This window comes from Arachis ipaensis, chromosome B2 (assembly GCF_059453495.1).
Source record: "Arachis ipaensis isolate K30076 ecotype BB chromosome B2, ASM5945349v1, whole genome shotgun sequence".
NCBI lineage: Eukaryota > Viridiplantae > Streptophyta > Magnoliopsida > Fabales > Fabaceae > Arachis > Arachis ipaensis.
The window spans coordinates 95,021,255-95,046,433 of NC_142437.1; the positions used below are offsets into that span (position 1 = coordinate 95,021,255).

Sequence of the window (25,179 nt, forward strand, 5' to 3'; positions counted from 1 at the left end):
CATCATTCTTTCAAGAGCCAATATATTTAACATTCATAAACAACAACTTCAAAAGACATATGCACTGTTCAAGCATTCATTCAGAAAACAAAAAGTGTTGTCACCACATCAAAATAATTAAACTAGTTTCAAGGATAAATTTGAAACCCTGTACTTCTTGTTCTTTTGTAATTAAAATATTTTTCATTCAAGAGAGGTGATGGATTCATATTTATAACTTTAAGGCATAGACACTTAGACACTAATGATCATGTAATAAGACACAAATATAAATAAACATAAAGCTCAAAAATAAAAAAACAGGAAAATAAATAAACAAGGAGATTAAGGAATGAGTCCACCTTAGTGAGGGTGGCGTCTTCCTCTTCTTGAAGAACCAATGCTGCTCTTGAGCTCCTCTATGTCTCTTCTTTGTCTTTCTTGCTCCTCCCTCATAGCTCTTTGATCTTCTCTAATTTCATGGAGGATGATGGAGTGCTCTTGGTACTCCACCCTTAGTTGTCCCATGTTGGAACTTAATTCCCCTAGGGAGGTGTTGATTTTCTCCCAATAATTCTGTGGAGGAAAGTGCATCCCTTGAGGCATCTCAGGGATTTCATGTTGAGGAATCTTCTCATGCTCATGTTGAGGTCCATGATCTCTTGTTTGCTCCATCCTTTTCTTAGTGATGGGCTTATCCTCTTCAATGAGGATGTCTCCCTCTATGTCAATTCCAGCTGAATTGCAGAGGTGGCATATGAGGTGAGAAAAGGCTAACCTTGTCCAAGTGGAGGACTTGTCAGCCACCTTGTAAAGTTCTTGAGGTATAATCTCATGAACTTCCACCTCCTCTCCAATCATGATACTATGGATCATGATGGCCCAGTCTATAGTAACTTCAGACCGGTTACTAGTAGGAATGATTGAGCGTTGAATAAACTCTAGCCATCCCCTAGCCACTGGTTTGAGGTCATGCCTTCTTAGTTGAACCGGCTTGCCTCTTGAGTCAATTTTCCATTGAGCTCCTTCCTCACTTATGTCTATGAGGACTTGGTCCAACCTTTGATCAAAGTTGACCCTTCTTATGTAGGGGCGTGTATTTTCTTCCATCATTGGCAAGTTGAACGCCAACCTTACATTTTCCAGACTGAAATCTAAGTATTTTCCCCGAACCATAGTAAGCCAATGCTTTGGATTTGGGTTCACACTTTGATCATGGTTCCTTGTGATCCATGTGTTTGCATAGAACTCTTGAACCATTAGGATCCCGACTTGTTGAATGGGGTTGGTGAGAACTTCCCAACCTCTTCTTTGAATCTCAAGTCGGATCTCCGGATACTCATTCCTTTTGAGCTTGAAAGGAACCTCAGGGATCACTTTCTTCTTGGCCACAACTTCATAGAAGTGGTCTTGATGGACATTTGAGATGAATTTCTCCATCTCCCATGACTCAGAGGTGGAAGCAATAGCCTTCCCTTTCCTCTTTCTAGAGGTTTCTCTGGCCTTAGGTGCCATAAATGATTATGAAAAAATAAAAAGCAATACTTTTACCACACCAAACTTAAAGTGTTTGCTCGTTCCCGAGCAAAAGAAGAAAGAAAGAAGTAGAAGAAGAGAAATGGAGGAAAGGGAGAGAGAGTAGGTTTCGGCCAAGTGGAAGAAGAGAGGGTTGTGTTGTGTGAAATAGAAGAAGGAATGAGGGGTTCATATAGAAGTGGGGAGGGGTTTAGGGTTCGGCCATTTAGGGTTGGGTTTGGGAGGGAAAATATTTTGAATTTGAAGGTAGGTGGGGTTTATGGAGAAGAAAAGATGGATGTGAGTAGTGAGGAGGTGATGGGAAAGAGTGATTGAAGTGATTGGTGAAGGGCATTTGGGGAAGAAAGTTATGAAAAGGTGTAAAGAGGAGAGAATAGGGTTAGGTGGGGATCCTGTGGGGTCCACGGATCCTGAGGTGTCAAGGATTTTTTATCCCTGTACCCTTTAGACGTGTAAAACGTCCTATACATGCAATCCTGGCGTTTAACGCCAGACTGCTGCCTGTTTCTGGCATTAAACGCCACTTCCATGCTCTGTTCTGGCGTTTAACACCAGGTAGATGCTTGTTTCTGGCGTTAAATGCCAGCTTGGTGCCTGTTTCTGGCGTTAAACGCCAGACAGATGCTTGTTTCTGGCGTTTAAACGCCAGACTGTTCTCCTCCAGGGTGTGCTATTTTTCATTCTATTTTTCACTCTGTTTTTGATTTTTCAGTAGTTTTTGTGACTTCACATGATCATCAACCTAAAGAAAACATAAAATAATAATGGAAAATAAATAAATATAATTAGATAACATTGGGTTGCCTCCCAACAAGCGCTTCTTTAATGTCAATAGCTTGACAGTGAGCTCTCATGGAGCCTCACAGATGTTCAGAGCAAGGTTGGAACCTCCCAATACCAAACTTAGAGTTTGAATGTGGGGGTTCAACACCAAACTTAGAGTTTGGTTGTGGCCTCCTAACACCAAACTTAGAGTTTGACTGTGGGGGTCTTGGTTGACTCTGCAGTGAGAGAAGCTTTTCATGCTTCCTCTCCATGGTTACAGAAGGAGATCCTTGAGTTTTAAACACAAGGTTGTCCTCATTCAGTTGAAGGATCAATTCTCCTCTGTCCATATCAATCACAGCTCTTGCTGTGGCTAAGAAGGGTCTTCCAAGGATGATGGATTCATCCTCATCCTTCCCAGTGTCTAGGATTATGAAATCAGCAGGGATGTAAAGGCCTTTAACCTTTACTAGCACGTCCTCTACTTGTCCATAAGCCTATTTTCTTGAGTTGTCTGCCATCTCTAATGAGATTCTGGCAGCTTGCACCTCAAAGATTCTCAGTTTCTCCATTACAGAGAGTGGCATGAGGTTTATCCCTGATCCAAGGTCACATAGAGCCTTCTCAAAGGTCATGGTGCCTATGGTACAAGGTATTAAGAACTTTCCAGAATCCTGTTTCTTCTGAGGCAATCTCAGTTGATCCAGATCACTTAGTTCATTGATGAACAAGGGAGGTTCATCTTCCCAAGTCTCATTACCAAATAATTTGGCATTCAGCTTCATGATTGCACCAAGGTACTTGGCAACTTGCTCTTCAGTAACATCCTCATTCTCTTCAGAAGAAGAGTACTCATCAGAGCTCATGAAGGGTAGAAGGAGGTTTAATGGAATCTCTATGGTCTCTAATTGAGCCTCAGATTTCTTTGGTTCCTGAGAGGGAAACTCCTTGTTGATCATTGGACGTCCCAGGAGGTCTTCCTCACTGGGATTCACGTCCTCTCCCTCCCTTGTAGGTTCGGCCATGATGGTTAAATCAATGGCCTTGCACTTTCTTTTTGGATTCTCTTCTGTATTGCTTGGGAGATTACTAGGAGGAGTTTCAGTGACTCTTTTACTCAGCTGGCCCACTTGTGCCTCCAAATTTCTAATGGAGGACCTTGTTTCATTCATGAAACTTAAAGTGGCCTTAGATAGATCAGAGACTATTTGCTAAGCTAGATGGATTCTGCTCAGAATTCTCTGTCTGTTGCTGAGTGGATGATGGAAAAGGCTTGCTATTGCAAAACCTGTTTCTTCCACCATTATTAAAGCCTTGTTGAGGCTTTTGTTGATCCTTCCATGAGAAATTTGGATGATTTCTCCATGAGGGATTATAGGTGTTTCCATAGGGTTCACCCATGTAATTCACCTCTGCTATTGCAGGGTTCTCAGGATCATAAGCTTCTTCTTCAGAAGATGCCTCTTTAGTACTGTTGGATGATTCCTTCAATCCATTCAGACTCTGAGAAATTATATTGACTTGCTGGGTTAATATTTTATTCTGAGTCAATATGGCATTCAGGGTATCAATTTCAAGAACTCCCTTCCTCATAGGCGTCCCATTATTCACAGGATTCCTTTCAGAAGTGTACATGAACTGGTTATTTGCAACCATGTCAATGAGTTCTTGAGCTTCTGCAGGCGTTTTCTTTAGGTGAATGGATCCACCTGCAGAATGGTCCAGTGACATCTTTGATAGCTCAGACAGACCATCATAGAATATATCCAGGATGGTCCATCTGAAAGCATGTCAGAAGGACACTTTTTGGTCAGTTTCTTGTATCTCTCCCAAGCTTCATAGAGGGATTCACCTTCTTTCTGTTTGAAGGTTTGAACATCCACTCTAAGCTTGCTAAGCTTTTGAGGAGGAAAGAACTTGGCTAAGAAAGTCGTGACCAGCTTATCCCAGGAGTTCAGGCTATCTTTAGGTTGAGAGTCCAACCATACTCTTGCTCTGTCTCTTATAGCAAATGGGAAAAACATAAACCTGTAGACCTCGGGATCAACCCCATTGGTCTTAATAGTATCACAGATCTGCAAGAATTCAGTTAAGAACTGAAAAGGATCTTCAGATGGAAGTCCATGAAACTTGCAGTTCTGTTGCATCAGAGAAACTAATTGAGGTTTAAGCTAAAAATTTTTGCTCCAATGGCAGGGATTGAGATGCTTCTTCCTTGTAAATTGGAATTTGGTACAGTAAAGTCACCAAGCATCTTCCTTGCATTGTTATTATTTTTGGCCATGTTTTCTTCTTTTTCGAAAATTTCTGTCAGATTTTCTCCAGAGAGTTGTGCTTTGGCTTCCCTTAGCTTCCTCTTCAGAGTCCTTTCAGGTTCAGGATCAGCTTCAACAAGAATGTTCTTATCCTTGTTCCTGCTCATATGAAAAAGAAGAAAACAGAAAAGAAAATCTGGAATCCTCTATGTCACAGTATAGAGATTCCTTTATGTGAGTATAAGAATAGAAGACTAGAAGAAGAGAAATTCGAACACCAAGAGGAAGAGAGGGTTCAAATTTTGAGATGAAGAGAAGTGTTAGTAAATAAATAAATAATTAGAAGGAGGTGAGAGAGAAGAACTTTCGAAAATTAAATAAATTAAAATAAAAATATTTTTGTTTTTAATTTAAAATTAAAATAAAATTCGAAAATTAGAAAAGAAATAAAATTAAAATTAAAAATTAAAATAATTAGTTAATTAAAAAGGAATTTTTGAAAAAGAAGAAGGTGATTTTCAAAAATTAGAGAGAGAGAATTAGTTAGGTAGTTTTGAAAAAGATATGATTGAAACAAAAAGATAGGATTGATTGAAAAAAAAAGATTTGAAAATTAATTTTAAAAAGGTGAGAAGTTAGAAAGGAGGTTAGAAAAGATTTTGAAATTGATTTTGAAAAAGATGTGATTGAAACTTAATTTGAAAAAGATTTGAAAAAGAAATTTAAAAAGATTTGATTTTGAAAATTAAAGTTGATTACTTGACTAACAAGAAACCAAAAAGATATGATTCTAGAGTTTAAAGATTGAACCTTTCTTACTAGGCAAGTAACAAACTTAATATTTTTTTGAATCAATCACATTAATTGTTAGTAAAGATTTGAAATTATGAAACAAAATAAGAAAAAGATTTTTGAAAATCATTTTGGAATTTTCGAAAATTATGAAAGAAAAATGAAAAAGATTTAATTTTTGAAAAAGATTTGAAAAAGATAAGATTTTTAAATTGAAAATTTGATTTGACTCATAAGAAACAACTAGATTTTAAAAAGTTTTGAAAAAGTCAACTCAAATTTTCGAAAATTTATGAGTGAAAAAGGGAAAGATATTTTTTTGATTTTTGAATTTTAATAAAGAAAGAGAAAAAAGGAAAAGATATCTTTTTGATGTTTTTCTCTCTTTTTTTTTTCACTAAACAGCAAGAATGAAACAAAACATGAAGAATTAAGATCAAAACCAAAAATACATGCAAAAACACTATGAATGTCAAGATGAACACCAAGAGAACACTTTGAATGTCAAGATGAACACCAAGAACTTATTTTTGAAAAATTTTCAAGAAAAGAAAACATGCAACACACCAAACTTAAAAATTTTTATTCTTTAGACATTAATAATTCAAGAATGCATATGAAAAATAAGGAAAGACACAAAACAAGAAAATATGAAGATCAAACAAGAAGACTGGCCAAGAACAACTTGAAGATCATGAAGAATGCAATGCATGAAATTTTCGAAAATAATTTTTTTTAGAAAATTAAAAAGATGCAATTGACACCAAACTTAAAACTTGACTCTAGACTCAAACAAGAAACATCAAATTATTTTTGATTTTATGATTTTGTTAATTTTTTTGGTTTTTTTTTTTTTTTGAAAATTATTTTGGGAAAAACGAAAAAGAAGAAATGTATTTTTTTTTGAAAAGTTTTCGAAAATAAAAAGAATAAAAACAAAGACTTAAAATTAAAATAAAATTACCTAATCTGAGCAACAAGATGAACCGTCAGTTGTCCAAACTCAAACAATCCCCGGCAACGGCGCCAAAAATTTGGTGCACAGAAATCGTGACGGTTCCATTCCTTGGTAACGGCACTGAAAACTTTATACGCACGTTCATAATCTTAATTCTTTGTCACAACTTCGCACAACTGACCAGCAAGTGCACTGGGTCGTCCAAGTAATAAACCTTACGTGAGTAAGGGTCGATCCCACGGAGATTGTCGGCTTGAAGCAAGCTATGGTCACCTTGTAACTCTCAGTCAGGCGGATTCAGATAGTTATGATGAATTGATAATTAAAACATAATTGAAATATAAACTAGGATAGAGATACTTATGTAATCCATTGGTGAGAATTTCAGATAAGCGTATAGAGATGCCTTTCGTTCCTCTGAACCTCTGCTTTCTTGCTGTTTTCATCCAATCATTCTTACTCCTTTCCATGGCAAGCTTTATGTAAGGCATCACCGTTGTCAATGGCTACATCCCATCCTCTCTGTGAAAATGGTCCAATGCGCTGTCACTGCATGGCTAATCATCTGTCGGTTCTCGATCATACTGGAATAGGATTTACTATCCTTTTGCGTCTGTCACTACGCCCAGCACTCGCGAGTTTGAAGCTCGTCACAGCCGTCCCTTCCCTGATCCTACTCGGAATACCACAGACAAGGTTTAGACTTTCCGGATCTCAAGAATGGGCATCCATGGGTTCTAACTTATACCACGAAGATTCTAATATCTCGGACTCGGTCCTCTGTATTAGATATCTAAGAGATATTCATTCTAGCTTGTTTGCATGTAGAATGGAAGTGTTTGTCAGGCACGCGTTCATAAGTGAGAATGATGATGAGCGTCACATAATCATCACATTCATCATGTTCTTGGGTGCGAATGGATATCTTAGAATAGGAATAAGCTTGAATTGAATAGAAAAACAGTAGTACTTTGTATTAATTCATGAGGAACAGCAGAGCTCCACACCGTAATCTATGGTGTGTAGAACTCTACCGTTTGAAAATACATAAGTGATAATGGTCCAGGCATGGCCGAATGGCCAGCCCCCATGAAAGTCTAAGATAGCATAAAACTAATCCAAGATCCCCTATAAAGATAGTAAAAAATCCTATTTATACTAAACTAGTTACTAGGGTTTACAGAAATGAGTAAATGATGCAGAAATTCACTTATGGGGCCCACTTGGTGTGTGCTTGGACTGAGCATTGAGCTTTACACGTGTAGAGGTCTTTCTTGGAGTTGAACGTCAGTTTGTAACCTGTTTCTGGCGTTTGACTCTAGAATGCAGCATGAAACTGGCGTTCAACGCCAGTTTACATCATCTAAACTCGGGCAAAGTATGGACTATTATATATTTCTGGAAAGCTCTGGATGTCTACTTTTCAACGCAATTGAGAGCGTGCCATTTAGAGTTCTGTAGCTCCAAAAATTCCACTTTGAGTGCAAGAAGGTCAGAATCCAACAGCATCTGCAGTCCTTCTTCAACCTCTGAATCTGATTTTTGCTCAAGTCCCTCAATTTCAGCCAGAAAAATACCTGAAATCATAGAAAAACACACAAACTCATAGTAAAGTCCAGAAATATGATTTTTATTTAAAAACTAATAAAAATATACTAAAAACTAACTAAATCATACTGAAAACTATGTAAAAACAATGCCAAAAAGCATATAAATTATCCGCTCATCAAGCGTACAGGCGCAAAATCCTGGACAGTGATCCGAGCATTATATCTCGGGGGTTCCCATATGATGATTCCGAAGGGCGACGTCTCCATGGAGATGTGTCGGGCTGGCAGTTGAACCGACAATGTGATATCACAGCCAATAGGGCAGGCATTCATCATGTGCATTTTCTATCTATTTGCATGCTTTGCCGACTTGAAATTGCTTGCCTATTTGTATAACATGTCTAAGTGCTATTTGAATTAATTGCCTATTATGCTTCTACTTGTGTTTTACTTGCATTGTATAAAATTGTGTTTTCTACTGGGATTGAGGAGGTTTGGAAGGCAGCGGTGTTTAGTTAGAATAGAAATCTCCTAAGATAGAATGCCCTATTTATTTATGTGAAAGTTTATATAAGATACTTATTTGTTTTAGTATGCCTTAAGATTGAATCTTGTGATGGATATGAAGTCTAGGATTGCCTTTGGCGTCCCGGGGTCTTATATCTTACATCACTGGGCACTGTTACCATACTGAGAACCTCCGGTTCTCATACCATATTTTTGTTGTATTTTTCAGATGTTGGTCATAACCCACCTCGGTGAGTTGCTTTGATGGTGACAGGAGCGGAGGATATCTATCTGTTTTGAAGTCTTTTGATCTCTTTTGTATATGTCTCTCATCTTTTGTATTTTGCTTTGCCTAGAGGCTTGAATTTGAGAGAACAAAACTTGTATAAGCTATTTTTACTGTCTAATTTCATGTATGGTTTGTATATGGCTAGCCGGCTTAAACTCCACGAGCCGTGGCTAGAGTCTTATGATATTATACTATTATACTATGATATTTTGTTATTTTATACATGTTTCTTGTGCCTTAAGTCAGTAGCTTCGTTAGCACGTTTTGCGCTTTTAAAATCCTATTTTTTGAGCTGCATCCTTCATCGGGCTTCTAGATTATACTATTCTTTCTATATATTATATGTATGAGCTTAGAACTGTCGTAATCCTTGATTAACCTTTACTTTACAATGCGAGGTAAAGCTTAGGCTAATTAGGGTGTTACAAAAAGTATGAGCGCTACTTACCTCTATTCCTTTAATTATGTACTATGTTTATTTAATATAGAGCCTTCGCGAATACGAACCGAAACTCTTATTAAGAAAACAAAAGGAGACTTTATTTTAAATCACTTAATCACGAAAGTATATATATTCACATCGCTTTATATACATAGAATTATTCAAAGAACCTCAATTACAAGTCCTACCCCTCTAAAAACAAAAAGAATAAACAATGAGGGAAAAATAAATTCTAACAACTGAACTCGTAAGCATAATCTTCTATGTTCTTGTAGCTACGCGCTAAACCTCCGCACATGTAGCTGAAAGGGGTGAAAATAGGCGGTAAGAACTGGGGAGTTCTTAGTAGGGTTGAGGTTAGAAGTTAAGTTCATTTCATTATGTTCTCAATCAATAGCAACAGTCAACAAAGTATAATCCAACTCAGCAATTACAGAATATAGAATCCAATCACAAGGACACACAATCATAGAAAACACAATCACAAACAAATATGCACAAACAAGTATGATACATATCTAGTCCTATACAAGCCATGAGCTCATGTGTCGATTTGTTGCTCGATTCCTGACACTGGTCCTGAGATAAGCGTTTCGTACCGCCGTCCTTATCTCAGCCAACGATCCCTCCATGAGCGTTACGCATCGCCGTCCTCATGGGAGAACCTTCCTTTCAATCTCCTGTGAGAGTTACGCATCGCCGTCCTCACTGAGCCATCCCTATAGTATCAAGTGAACGTTACGCATCGCCGTCCCCACTAGACACTTGGCACTAAGGCCCAAACAGCACTCAATTTCTTCTCAATCTTCACTCTCTATAATCAATATGAAGTTCACTAATTCCACATTTCACAAAGGGTTTGAGGGTGCTTACCTTACCCACAACTCAAGCGAGCTAAAGCCGACAAAACCCACAAGCTAATTTGAACTTAAACACCAAAATCACATAAAATTCAACATGCATTCATATTGAATTTCAAAAACTTGGGAGAAGAAAATTGAAACTGAGAAGTGGGTTTCATACCTAATCAAGAACCGGCCTTTGTAAAGCTAGTCGCGCTGGTCGCGTGGCAGTAAACAGTGCAGTGATCGGAGCTCCGGATTAAAAGTTATGTGGATTTGAATTTTGATCAAGGTTTAGGTTTCATGGAAGTACTTCTTCCCCCTTCCATGAGTGTGCAACATTTTGTGTTTGATTTAGGGGAAAGGAAGGGCTATTGCCCTTCACTTTAACTCATTGGTTTTGGCCTTCAGTCCAATACGGGCCCGGTTCGCCCGGTTCGGTCTATTCGGCCCAATCTTAGGCTAATTCCTTTAAAATTGGTGTCAAAATTTATTTTTTAATTAATTCTACCATATTAAACTCTAAAATTTTATTTTCTAATTTCTTGGATTAATAATTATTCTATTGGCTAATTATTTACTAATCTTACAAGTTTTACAAGTCACTTGAATTCAAGCAGGCTATACAAAGAAGTAACTCGGTATTACTTCTGTAAAACGATTGTTAAGCTCTTGAAGTTGTTATCAACCACTTGATAAAATAATTTAACTTGAAAATGATGCAAGTTTGAGACCTTTTGAATTTTGCACCTTGATCTTCCTTGTGTTACAAATATGTCATTCATATTTGGAACATGAATATTGTGACTATCACAAAATAGTGAAACTTCAGTGAGCAAATGATACTAACTATTATCTCTTATACTTTGCAATCATTGTTTGGACACTTTAACTAATGGCATGCATTTACAATGTCTTGATCACTTTTTTGTAGAGCTTAAGACAACTCATTAGTAATCCCTAATATATTTTTCATCAAATTTAAATTAAATACAAATTCAAAAGATTGAATATGATTCAATAATTGGCATGCTTTAGCTCTTTGTTCTGGATTATTTCCATCTTCCTCAATGACTTCAATAACTTCTACTATGGAAGAAAAAATAGAAATAAAGCTATGTATTGTACCATAATGTGTGTCCCATCGAGTATCACGTGCCTTTTTCAATGTTATTTCTTCATTTAAGCCACACCTATTAGAAGCATCTCCATTTTGTAAAGCAATTGTCTTTTGTATTTGACCTTCACGGAGCATGTCTTTATATTTACAAGAAACTCTAATAATATTGCACAAACTAGCAAGTAATTAAAAAGCAGTGCAATTTCAACATGTTTCTTTACAATAATCACAAGTGCTAATTAAAGTTGGTGAGCAAAGTAATGAACATAAAAAGCACAAGTATTTTTCTTTAGGATGAAACTTTTTAAGCCATTAAATTCTCTCTGCATATTACTAACTCTATCGTAACCTTGTTCACGTATTCTTGCTAAGTTTAAATTATGCTTTGCTAATAAAGATTCCAAAGCTATTATTTTAACGACAACACATTTGTGCTAGAAACACGAACAAGGCCAAGAAACTGATCCATTACATACCCTTCTTTATTCACATACTGTAAACAAGCAGCCATTTGCTCTTTAACAGAAATGCCTCGAGCTTCATAAACTAAAACAACAAATACACCATTTTCAAGATCATCAATAATAACTTTAGTAGTTTCATTTACAGCAGCTCTTACAATGTCTTTTTGAATCTTAGGTGCTACTAGTTTAAGATTTTTACAAGCATTTTTGAAAACACGATCAATCTCTATATTATGTTGAGCAAGAAAGTCAAGAAGCTCTGATGAGCAGATATTTTATACGCTTTTTGGTATTATTTTATTAGAGTTTTTAGTCATATTTTATCAAGTTTCAATATGGTTTAGTGCAAAATTCACTTTTTAGATGCTACTATGAGTTTTGGTGTTTTTCTTGTGATTTCAGGTAATTTCTGGGCAAAAACTGCAAGTTTTGGCAAAGTCAGATTTAGAGGCAAAGAAAGGCTAGCAGATGTTGTCAGATCCTAACCTCTGTGCATTTCAACGAACATATCTTGAGATACAAAGGTCCAAATAATGCTCTCTTAACGGAGTTGGAAAGCTAACTTCCAGGGCTTTCCAGCAATATATAATAGTCTATACTTTACTTTGGAAATAATGGCCCAAAACGGGCATTGAACGCCCAAATCATCTCCTGCTCGGCATTCAACGCCCCAAAAGTAGCAAGCTCGGTGTTGAACGCCCAAAATGGACCAAATCTGGCATTCAACGCCCCAAGAGGAGTCTAAGCACGTGAATTCACCCCAAGCTCAGCCCAAACACTCACCAAGTGGGCCCAGGAAGTGGATTTTCGCACCAGGAGTCCAGTTTATCTTATTTTTGTAATCTTTAGTCATTAGATTAGTATATTTAGACAAGAGTTCACCTTTGTTTGACACACTTGACCCTTTACACGTTTCATATTTCTTTTCTATAAATCATGAGCAACTAAACCTCCTAAGTTAAGGATAGGAGCTCTGCTCATCTCAATGGATTAATATTATTACTTTTCTACTTCAATAAACATTTTGATTCCATCCTCTGATGTATTGTTGTTCTTCATCTTTATGAATTTAGGGTGGAACGAGAGTATGACCCCTCATTCTACATGGGTTCATTCTGAGTCTTAGCAGGATAACAGTGAGCCACAAGCTTGAGAATACATCGCGGATTCCAACATGTTATCTGGACTAATTGGGATAAGTGACATAAAATCCAGTTAGTCAAGGGTAACTGCGGTCTCTGTGGCGCTAAGGCTAGAACCATTGAGCTTCACTCTCTAATCCAGAAGATCTGACCTTGTCTGTGGCGTTTTGAGTAGGATCACCAGAGATTGATGCTAGAGCTTCACCCTCGTTCAGATTGCATGACCATTAGCACTGGCGTTTGATGTGGATCAGAGGAGATTAATGACCATTAGCACCGGCTTTAATCACTAATAGCCTTGTCATTGAATGAATCAATCATTGTTGAAGTAATCCATAAGAAGTATTAATCCAGAAGGATAAGTATCTCCGAGTTCTTAACTATTCCTTTATATTATCTTTCTATCAATCTTTAATTGCTTTTCTTTACTTTCTTGTTTTATGCGCCTAAACCAACAACTAGTTTTTCTAATCGCCTGACTAAATCCTGCAAGACAACTATTGCTTGCTCAATCTGACAATCCTCGTGGGATCGACCTTCACTCACCTGAGGTATTACTTGGACGACCCGGTACACTTGCCGGTCAAGCTGTGGAAAATTCAATTTTTTTGCACCAATCTCTAAGAAATTTCCTTGATTGTTTGAATTGTACAATTTATCATCACTACAAAAAGCCAATTCTTATCGCAATAAGAACCTATTGCACTCAATTATTAATATTAATCGAGTCCAGTAATCTCTTTTAGCTTGGTTTGCATGCTTTTGAAAAATAACTTCCATATGTTGCTTTTGCTTCATGAGTGCTTCGCATTTTCTTCGAACTTAATTATGCGCACTATCATTATTTCCAACATGTGTTTGCAATCACTCCCTCTTATTCCAATTTGAAAAGCCTTCTTGTACAAAAGCTTCACCATTCACACCATTAGGTTTCATAAGATAGCAATAAAGATAAAAAAAACATCTTTAGAAATACTATATTCCAACTAATTGCCAAAGTCATCAAACCAATCAGCATTAAATCTATGGAGGGAAGTCCCAAAATATGTTTATGAAAAATCATGTTCTCTTGGTTGACAAGAACTATTTTGCAAATAAGTTTGTCTAATTTTGTCTCTGTCATTTAGATCATAATTCGAAATTTTAGATCGTTATCCAGATCAGCTATCAGGCTTTTCACATTGAATCCTAAGAACTTCTTTTTATTAGAAGAGACTAATGGAGTGACTTCAAATTTTAGTGGTAGATTTCTTTTAAAATGTTTCTCCATTACTATTTCTAAAAATATAAAATATATTCTAAATTAGTAAATTGATTAATTCACTTTAAAAATTTATATGCAACATAATTACATATAATAAAATGGAAGATAAAAAAATAAATAACAATGATCAATGAATCGAGAATAAAATAAAATATATAAAATTATAAAGAGAATAAAAAATTAGATTAACACCTAAACTATAATTGATTGAATTAAAATTTGTAATTGAAAACATCAAAAAGATGAATAATGAAATTGGAAAAATACAGAGTCATAGAAAGCTATATATAAAAAAAACATAAAAAATTTACAATTTATCTTTTGATGAAGAGAAGTTGACCACTAGATAAGGACTAGAAAACAAAGGTTGAAAATATGAGGCAAATAAATAATGAGAGATTTGGTGTCATATTATTTTATTTCTCTTCACTTCAATATTGATAGTAATTTGGGTAATTGGGCTTAGTTTATTTATGGTGGAGTCATTTATGGCCATTCATGAGGATCCGGAAGGTCTAAACCTTGTCTGTGGTATTCCGAGTAGGATTCAGGGATTGAATGACTGTGACGAGCTTCAAACTCGCGATTGCTGGGCGTAGTGACAGACGCAAAAGGATAGTAAATCCTATTCCAGCATGATCGAGAACCGACAGATGAATAGCCGTGCCGTGACAGGGTGCGTTGACCATTTTCACTGAGAGGATAGGATGCAACCATTGACAAAGGTGATGCCTCCAGACGATTAGCCGTACCGTGACAGGGCATTTGGATCATTTTCCCGAGAGAAGACCGAAAGTAGCCATTGACAATGGTGATGCATTACATAAAGCTTGCCATGGAAAGGAGTAAGACTGATTGGATGAAGACAGCAAGAAAGCAGAGGTTCAGAGGAACGAAAGCATCTCTATGCGCTTATCTGAAATTCTCACCAATGATTTACATAAGTATTTCTATCCTTCTTTTATTAATTAATTTCGAAAACTCCATAACTGTTTTATATCCACCTGACTGAGATTTACAAGGTGACCATAGCTTGCTTCATACCAACAATCTCCGTGAGATCGACCCTTACTCACGTAAGGTTTATTACTTGGACGACCCAGTGCACTTGCTGGTTAGTTGTATCGAAGTTGTGACAAATTATGAATTGAGATTAGAGCACCAAACCTTTGGAGCCATTACCAGAGATCACAATTTCGTGCACCAGTCGCCTTCTCAAAAGAGCATCTGTTTGACATCTCAATTATACTTCTAATAGACTCACTGCTTTGTTTGATGAGATCTTTTTCTATTGCTTTATTTGATCCGTTAAGAAAAATTATTGGGTTTAGTTCCCTAACTTCTATGGCACAATGGCTTTGATCTGTAGATAAGGCAAAAGAGCGTTTCACTAATTGACCATTAGTCCCATGGCTTTTTTAGCCATCACTTTAGCTCTTTGAGAATGACCTTGTTAGTTGATTTTACTGGTCCATTGGACTGTAGGTGCCCTACAGAAGAGAAGTTCTGTTTGATACCTAACATGCTCAGGATCTCATGTCGCACTTGTTTATGGATAGGGTATAGTTGTTAGAGATAACAACTCCAGAGATACTGAAGTAGGTGATTACATGTTTGAAGAAGAACTTCCTTCAGGTTGTGATGGTCAAGAAAGCTTCGGCCTTGATCCATGTAGTATAGTAGTTGATTGCAACAATGAAAAACTTGAGTTGTCTCGGCATGACGAGAAATGGGTCCATTAAGTTAATGTTCCACCTAGAGAAGGGTCTGCCTACATGATAGAAGTTAGATCCTTGGGTGAAGCCTTATGGATTGCATTTATGAGTTAGATTGTAGGGGTGTTCATAAAAAAAAATCAAAATGTGGTTAACCAGTTAAAAAACCATTAACCAGTTAAAAAACCATAACCACATTTTGGTTAACCAATTTAATAAAATAATTTTAAGAATCATATCCATATTTTTTAGAATTGGTCAACCAAAACCAAATTAAAAAAACTGGTTTTTAACCGATTAACCAAAACCAAAACCAAACTAAAATCAAAACCTAATTTCAAAATGACAGTTCTTCTCCTCTTCGACAAAACCTCTTCAACAAAACCAAATTCACTCTTCGCCACCGTTAATAGTTCTTTTCCTCTACCTCTCGCGAGAGCTCGTCGGTGGTCCGTTGGACCTCTACCTCTTCGAGTCTTCACTTTGATTCGAGACTCTTTCTCTCTGCCTCGACCTCCCATTCGCAACTCTGTCTTCACTTTGATTCGCTAGAGTATCTCTCTTTTTTGGTTCTCTTCTTCTTTCGTTGGTGGCTCGCCGGAGCTCATCAATTGAGGTAAGCCTCCTCCTTGCCTTTGGTTCTAAGTTCTGAGTATTATCCTGGGTTTGTTATCTGGGTTTTTTCTATTTTGTTTATTTGTTCTGTTTTGTTCCTTCATTAGTATACATCTGACTTCTTCATTTCAGTGGATTGAAAATGTGCAGATTTTAAAATCTCTCAGTATTAAACTCTTCATTTCAATGGATCCTGCTGTAAGTTTCTTCTTCATTGTGGTTCACTTTTTTATTAGTTAGGACTTAATTAATTTGTATGAATTGAATGGAGAATTGTTGTTCTAATTATCTGTCTCATTGAATGGAGAATTGTTGTTCTGGCTACTGCATTATGTTGTGTTTCTGCAATATTAAACTATAGTAATTTGGCCACTGATTTCAATTAAAGGGGGTTGTAGGATCACTTTGTATAATCATAAATTTGATACCATGATTTCACCAGTAATCAAATCACCCTTTCTAACAGTAAAAGAGGGTTATGCATAATCCTAATCTTTTGTTATGTAAATTATGCTATATTTAATTTAATCTAATTTGATGTTTTTGTGATCATAACCTATTGGGTTTGGAAATAATAATTTTGAATCCAGATATGGGTTTGGAGATTTAATCTATTATGTTGATGCCACCCCATTCCACCTTCTGTATTTTGTTGAACTAGATGAACAACATTTAGTTTTTGAATTCTGATTATGTAAATGGCTTTGGCAATTCAAGTGCATATCAGTTCTTATTTTTCTGTGATTGAGCTTTTATTTTGTTTTATTTAATTTGTCAATCATATGAAAAATCATTATTTAGTTGAAGAAAACTAACTTATCTTATACATGTTTCCAACATCTTTGTTCTGATTTTTGTTGTAAATAAAGTTTTGTTCTGAAAAATTAAAATAGAATTTTGTTGTAAAAGAGAAATTGGAGATAATATTTTTTAATCCAGATATGGTTTTGGAGATTTTGGATTCGATAGAAGTATGATGATGATACCAAATGTGTTTGGAAGCAGAGATCCATTTTATGATCCTTTTTTCAGTGACCTTTTTAATAGCATTATATATTACATCATGTAATCTAATTATTATATAGAAAAGTCTAGGGGGCCAGCAACTTTGTTAAATTCTGGCCAGCATATAACCAGCAAAGAAAAGTGAGCTATTGGATGAAATCTCACACCAATCTCACACCATTAAAATTATCATTGATGGCTATTTGATGGTTACAAATTACAAAAGTTGCTGGCTGATGAGCGGATAATTTATACGCTTTTTGGCATTATTTTTAGTATATTTTTAGTAGGATTCAGCTACTTTTAGGGATGTTTTCTTTAGTTTTTATGTTAAATTCACATTTCTGGACTTTACTATGAGTTTGTGTGTTTTTCTGTGATTTCAGGTATTTTCTGGCTGAAATTGAGGGACTTGAGCAAAAATCAGATTCAGAGGTTGAAGAAGGACTGCTGATGCTGTTGGATTCTGACCTCTCTACACTCAAAATGGATTTTCTGGAGCTACCGAACTCAAAACGGCGTGCTTCTAATTGCGTTGGAAAGTAGACATCCAGGGCTTTCCAGCAATATATAATAGTCCATACTTTGGCCAAGTTTAGATGACGTAAACTGGCGTTCAATGCCAGCTCTCTGCCCAATTCTGGAGTTCAGCGCCAGAAAAGGATCCAAAACCAGAGTTGAACGCCAGAAATGGATCAAAACCTGGCGTTCAACTCCACAAATGGCCTCTGCATGTGGAACACTCAAGCTCAGCCCAAACACATACCAAGTGGGCCCCGGAAGTGGATTTATGCATCAATTACTTACTCATGTAAACCCTAGTAGCTAGTTTATTATAAATAGGACATTTTACAAGTGTATTTGACATCTTTGGATTGTAATTTGATCCTGTGATCACGTTTTGGGGGCTACCCATCTCGGCCATGCCTGGACCTTCACTTATGTATTCTCAACGGTAGAGTTTCTACACTCCATAGATTAAGGTGTGGAGCTCTGCTGTTCCTCAAAGATTAATGCAAGTACTACTGTTTTCTATTCAATTCAACTTATTCCGCTTCTAAGATATTCATTCGCACTTCAACCTGAATGTGATGAACGTGACAATCATCATCATTCCCTATGAACGCGTGCCTGACAACCACTTCCGTTCTACATTAGATTGAATGAGTATCTCTTAGATCTCTTAGTCAGAATCTTCGTGGTGTAAGCTAGAATGATGGCGGCATTCAAGAGAATCCGGAAAGTCTAAACCTTGTCTGTGGTATTCCGAGTAGGATTCAATGATTGAATGACTGTGACGAGCTTCAAACTTGCGATTGTGGGGCGTTAGTGATAGACGCAAAAGAATCAATGGATTCTATTCCGACATGATCGAGAACCGACAGATGAATAGCCGTGCTGTGACAGAGCATGTTAGCATATTATTCACTGAGAGGAGGGGATGTAGCCACTGACAACGGTGATGCCCTTGCATAAAGCCAGCCATGGAAAGGAGTAAGACTGATTGGATGAAGATAGCAGGAAAGCAGAGATTCAGAGGAACAAATGCATCTCCATTCGCTTATCTGAAATTCTCACCAATGATTTACATAAGTACTTCTATCCCTATCTTATTTATCTATTTTCGAAAACCCCATTACTATTTTATACCCGCCTGACTGAGATTTACAAGGTGACCATAGCTTGCTTCATACCAACAATCTCCGTGGGATTCGACCCTTACTCACGTAAGTTATTACTTGGACGACCCAGTGCACTTGCTGGTCAGTTACACGGAATTGTAAACCATGGTATTGGCATCATGTTCTGGCGCCTTTACCAGGGAAAGAAAGAGCAATGAATTAAAAGTGTAATCACGATTCCGCGTACCACTGGCCCCTAGCATTCTTCTTATTATATATTACATAATATACATTTCTTAACTTCTTAAATGGTTATAATTGATGACATTTCTTAGCTCTTGTTCCCTAAAATCTTACTTGCTAATTAGTAATTAGGCATGGTAATAATTAATGATACTCAACTTTTGGTGCTTGACTTTCAAACTCTAACAAATTCTCAATGGTTATCTGATTCAACATTACATATGGCAAGTGGTCATTTCTTAAATAAATCGGATTGGATGCAACATGGTAGATAACTAGTGTTAATCTTATTACCTTTAACTGAACTTAAATCGGTTTCAAGTATATGTATATATTGTTTGAACTTTGCTTTGTGCTTGATAACTAGTCCATTATGTAAGAAGCTAATATTATATGAATTAATTTGTTTTTGGTGCTAGTATACTATATGGATATTTACATTTTAATTTGTATATATTTATAGATTTAATATTGTTAAAGTATTTAATAATTAGATTTTATGACTTTTTATTCAGAATGAGGTAGCTGATCGTGATGTTTCCATGTCAGAGTCTGCAAAGCATTCGACTTCTATATTACCTCCTCTCTCAACCACATCATCTGAGCGCAAAAATCGATCAACAGTTTGGGACCACTTCAAGAGAATCCTTGACGATGAAAATAAGGCTCAATGTCAACACTGTTTGAAAGTGATCAAGTGCGAGAATGAAACAAGTGCAATGAATCACATTTAAAGCTTTGCATAAGCAATCCCGGTTCAGATAAAGGCAAACGACAGAAAACAAGCACATCGCCTAGCCCAGAAGCACAAGTGGGTAGGTTTGATGCAGAATATGCTCGGAAAAAATTGATATCAATGTTTGTTTGCGAGGAACTTCCTTTTTTATTTGTAAAAAGTCAAGGTTTTAAAGAATATTCGATGGCTTTGCAACTAGGATTCAACTCTCTTTCACGTTTTACATTGGCACGTGACATCTTGATGCTCTATGAAACAAAGAAGGTTCAACTTCAAAAATACTTTTCCAAATATGGAGGAAGAGTTTGTCTTACAACTGATAACTGGAGTTCGTGACAGAATATGGCATGTATGTGTTTGACTGCTCATTTCATCGATGTGAACTGTAAGTTACAAAAGAAAATACTAAATTTTTGCCAAGTCACCGGCCACACAAGAGAGATTATGGCTCAAAATGTTGAAGCTTGCTTGAATAGCTGGAAGTTGAACAAGATCTTGAGTTTGACAGTTGATAGTGCATCTTCTAACGATGTAGGAGTTATGTATTTATAAAGAAGGCTCATTTCTTGGAAGAGTTCAATTTTGAATGGAGAGTATCCATATGTGGTGTTGTGCGCATATTTTAAACCTGATTGTGAAGGATGGATTGAAGGAGATTAATGATTCGGTCACCAAAATTTGAGATGCTGTGAAGTATGTTAGATCTTCAAATTCAAGATTAACTAGGTTCAAGGCATGTATTGTACAAGAGAATATTCCACATAAGAGTCTTGTTTGTCTAGATGTTGAAACGCGATGGAACTCTACATACTTAATGTTTGTAGCAACCTTAAAGCATCAGAAGGCATTTGAACTATTAGAGATGCAAGACAAAAAATTTGTTGAAGAATTAAACAAGGAAAGAGGGGTACCTTCAATTCAAGATTGGGATTATGCTAAGTCCGTCTTATCATTTTTAGAGATGTTTTATGATGCTACACTTTGCATCGTTGGATCCTCTTATGTCACTAGTAACTTATACATGAAAGAAGTGTTTGCTCTTGGAAGGAGGATTTCACAATATTGTGATGATGATGATTTGAGCATAAGTCTTATGAAAAGTAAGATGAAAGCAAAATACAACAAGTATTGAGGAAATGCAAAAATTAACATGTTGTTAATTGCCGTAGTTCTAGATCCTTGCCATAAATTGGATTATGTTGAGTGGTGCCTAGTTAATTCTTTTGGTGCAGAAGTGGGCGATGAATTGAAGACAAAGTTGTCTTCTTGTCTTCATTCACTTTATAATTTATATCAAGGTGCAGATGAAGGAAACCAAGATGATACCCTCTCCCAACCGAGTGCAAGTGATAAAGCCAAAGACATTTATGATATGGGGTTATATCGCCGATCAACCGGTTTGCAAATCCAATCTTAAATCTGAGCTTGATCGTTATTTGGATGAAGACTGTAAGCCAGACAATAAGCCTTTGGATATTCTAGGATGGTGGAAGGCTAACTCAAATCGGTTTTCCGTCCTAACAAATATGGCACAGGACATATTATATTGGCTATACCAGTTTCAACAATAGCTTTCGAGTCTGCTTTTAGTATGGGAGAAGAATCATCGATCAATATCATAGCGCATTGACTCCTAAATGGTAGAAGCCATCGTATGCACTGAAGGTTGGCTTAAAGAAGATTTTTTCTCTTCTCTTGCACCTGAGAATTTCGAAGAGCTTGAAAAAGTCGAGCAAGGTAAATTAAATATTAAATGTCTCTTAAATATATTATATGATAATTTATCAATTCCAATATATATTTTATAATTTTTCTCTGTTAGTTAGCTTGAATATGGAACATGCTTAACACTCTAATCATAGTTATATGGAACATGAGCAATGATTGGAGGGAAAAAAATTATTAAGGGAGGAGATTTAACCATGTTAATTGAATATAGAGCATAATTTTATTTGTTGCTTAATTGGTAAAAAGAATCGGTTTGTTTGATTTACTTAGAAAATATTTTAGTTTAACTTATGTAGATTCAAATGATAAATAAAATTAATTAAATTATTTTGTTAATTTTTATAATTTTTTTTAAATTGATAATTATAGCTATTTTTTTGTGCAGATTCGATTTTATCAGAGGACATTACTTGCTCGGTAGGTTCAGATTCAATTGCACTTGAGAATGACTAGAAAGTCTTATTGTTTATGTTTTCTTTAGTTATGTTCTAAACACTTAGGTGGTAAAGAGATTAGACTTGCTTTTCCATATATGATTAGACTTATCTTTATGTTTATGTTTTCTAATTACTAAAGTGATTAGACTTGCTTTTCCAAAGTTGGTTTTGTGAAGGAAATTGTGCCTTATTTGAATAGAAAAGGTGTTGAAGAAAATTAGAAATGTTAACGGAAGAGATTTCATTATTTATAAAGGTTAGTCGTATTATTTAAAAAGAAAAAAATTAATTTTTAAATTAAAAAAATTCAATTTAAAAAAGATAAAAATTTAAATTTTTGTATGTAAAAAAATTAATTTTTGTGTAAAAATCGATTTTTAGATGTAAAAACTAATTTTTTGTATAAAAATCTTCAATTCAAAATCAATTTTTCTGATTTTTCTATATAAAAATTGATTATTTTTTTAAAATTATTTTTTATTTTAATAACTGATTAAAAATTGGTTTCAAATTTTACTAATCCATAAATAACCAATTTTATTGTATACAACTAATTTAATTAATTAATCAAAAATTATATTTTTAATTAACTAAAAATTTGGTTTAGTTTTTAAATTAACCAAATTATAAATATCGGATTGGATTTTGGTTCATGATAGGTCAGTAATAACTTGCTTTTCTGAGTTTCTAATTTTCTATGCTAAAGACTTGCCGCCTATATGGTGTTTGGCAAGCTATTACCGCCTATATAGTGTTTGGCAAGCTATTACCGCCTATGCGGCGTCTGGAACCCTATCAATTATTTTTTGCATGTAGCTTTTAAATAATAAATCAAAATCTTCATCAATAATCCAAATAAAATGCATCAATCATTTATCAAATAAAAAATTTATTTGTTATTTATAATTTTTAAAGAATAATGTTATCCATTTGAAAATGACAATATCTGGTTAAAAACGAAGAAAAGGAACCGTGAAATCGTGGTCATCGGCGTCTAGCTGCATGATCATATGAGTCAAATGAAACATAAATAAATTATAAAGGTATTGTATTTGTGGTTTCTTTTTTCAGATTAAAAAAGAGTTTTATTTTCTAAAAGGAAAAAAGGACAGAAGGTTAGAAAACAAAAAAGATTAACCAATTGAACAACCAATATTACAATTGGTGGTTTATTTGAAGAAAAAAAAATTACATTAAGTATAAAATGGTGTTAATTAGAATTTATAGAAAAGGGGAAAAGGGACGTTGCGAACGGGGGAATAAGGTGAAGTTGCCGCGGGATTTTTTATTTTAATAAATAAATTAATTATAATAATTATTGAAATAAATAATTTAAAAAATATTTATCAAAATAAATACTTTTTTACCTTATTTACATTGTAAACGAGGTAACACAAGTGGACGTGATACGTATATATCTCGTTTATACGTGTATTTGTAAAAAAATATATTTTTAAAAAATAATAAAAAATATTAATAATATCAATAATTTCAACAATCCAAACTTTTAGCTTATAATCAATCCATAAAAAAATTGGTAAAAGAGATTAAAATAAATATGTTTGTTCAATTAAAAAGTACATAAAAAATTTTAGATTAAATTATGTTCAAATTAGATTAATTTAAATTTTAAAAAATAAAAAATTAGTACGCAATTCAAGTTTCATGAAAGAATGGAAGATAAATAAATTAGAAAAAGAATTGAAGAGTGGGAGATAACCGTTTATGATTGTCACACGTTGCATGATGAAACGGTTATTTTCCACGTTTATGATAAATATTTTTTAAAAAATTTTGTTAGAGAGTTAATGGAGTCTGTACAATGTGTACAATGAGCTGTTTATTTGGCTTAATATGAGTTAAAAAATAAACATTTAGGTAAAATACTACTAATTTCTCAAACACAATACATTCATACTATCCAGAATAACCATCCGAGATATTCTACTGAATTGAACATTCTTAAACCCCCCATTATATACATTGTACAGATATTCCATTAGTTCCTTATACTTTCTCTTTTTTAAATTATTTATTTTCAGTAATTATTATAATTAATTTATTTATTAGAATAAAAAATCCAGTTGCCGCGTCATTTCAAGCCCATTAATTTATTTATTCCCACTTGATTTCATGATTTGAGTTGTGTCTCTAGACTCTTCCATTCCTGTTTTCAAATCCTCACTTTTTTGCATTATATTTAGTCACCTTCTCTTCCATTCTCTCCACAATTCGCAGGGCTTTATCATTCATTATTCTCTGTTCGCCAGGTACTTTTCCTTTGCCACATTCCGTTCTCTCTCTCTCTCTCTCTCAACAATTCCCCCCTCCCCCATTTCTTATATATAAATTTCGTTATATGTTCCTCATTTCGGTGTTGAAATCTTGCTTATTATTTTGCTTGCGTTTTGATTCCTAAGGGGCTCTTCTTAGTCTACGATCTCGTTTGGTTTTCACAAGAATCATCGATCAACAATGACTCATATCCTTTTGATGCGTTCTGATTACCTTTTCTTGTATAGCAAGTTCCTTTTGTTTCTTGAGAAAAATTGATAACCTGTTGCATAATGAATGCTATGATACATTAAATTTTTTTATGCAAATTTTTCCAAAATTTGACTTAACTCTGGCGAACGCGGTAACCAAAGAGATCGAGACCGTGAGAGGGCTCAGGCCAGAAATGCTGGAAAAGCTAAACAGTCTAAGAGTGATGGATTGACCCCAGAACAACGCAGGGAAAGGTTGTTCTTCTTCCAACAACACATAAACTCTATCTTCTATATCTGATTAATGCTCGATTGTGATTGTTTATTTATTTTCATGGGCAGAGATGCAAAAGCTCTACAGGAGAAAGCGGCAAAGAAAGCAGGTCAGGCTGCTGGAGGCAACAATGCAGGTGGTGGAGGCAAAAAGCTTTAGTAGGATTGTGGAGTTGAGGGTAGATATGAAAAATTGAAACTTGTATTGCTTATTGTGATGTGGGTTATTGGTTTTAGAGCCATCTTCTTTATGTCATTTCAAACAAATGCCAAAAAAAAAAAAAAAAAAGAGAGTAAAGAAAAAAGAAGGAATAACTGGTGTTGTTGGCTCATGAACCTTTCGTCTTCTGTCTAATTTGGAATACAAAATGTCTCTGTAATATTTTGTAATGACTTTTTCTTGGTCTGTTTTCT

General features: G+C 35.2%; 1 protein-coding gene and 1 non-coding gene across 2 annotated transcripts; both read left to right on the forward strand.

Annotated features, from left to right (window-relative positions):
* Nucleotides 1-4,064: 4,064 nt before the first annotated feature.
* On the forward strand, nt 4,065-4,172 carry LOC148574902 (small nucleolar RNA R71). The gene has a single exon (XR_015906735.1). It is a non-coding gene; the product is annotated as a small nucleolar RNA R71 (small nucleolar RNA).
* A 20,008-nt stretch (nt 4,173-24,180) lies between these two features.
* LOC107625508 (uncharacterized) lies at nt 24,181-25,155 on the forward strand. The gene is made up of 4 exons (XM_088503539.1): nt 24,181-24,276; nt 24,427-24,487; nt 24,641-24,747; nt 24,835-25,155. The coding sequence occupies exons 2-4, from the start codon at nt 24,482-24,484 to the stop codon at nt 24,923-24,925; spliced, it is 204 nt and encodes a 67-aa protein (XP_088359665.1). The 5' UTR covers nt 24,181-24,276; nt 24,427-24,481; the 3' UTR covers nt 24,926-25,155.
* The last annotated feature ends 24 nt before the right edge of the window (nt 25,156-25,179 follow it).

Bases quoted from the DNA above. Each gene is read 5' to 3' on its own strand.
- LOC107625508 (XM_088503539.1), top strand. The intron at 24,748-24,834 runs GTTGTTCTTCTT...TTTCATGGGCAG, and splicing joins CCAGAACAACGCAGGGAAAG to AGATGCAAAAGCTCTACAGG.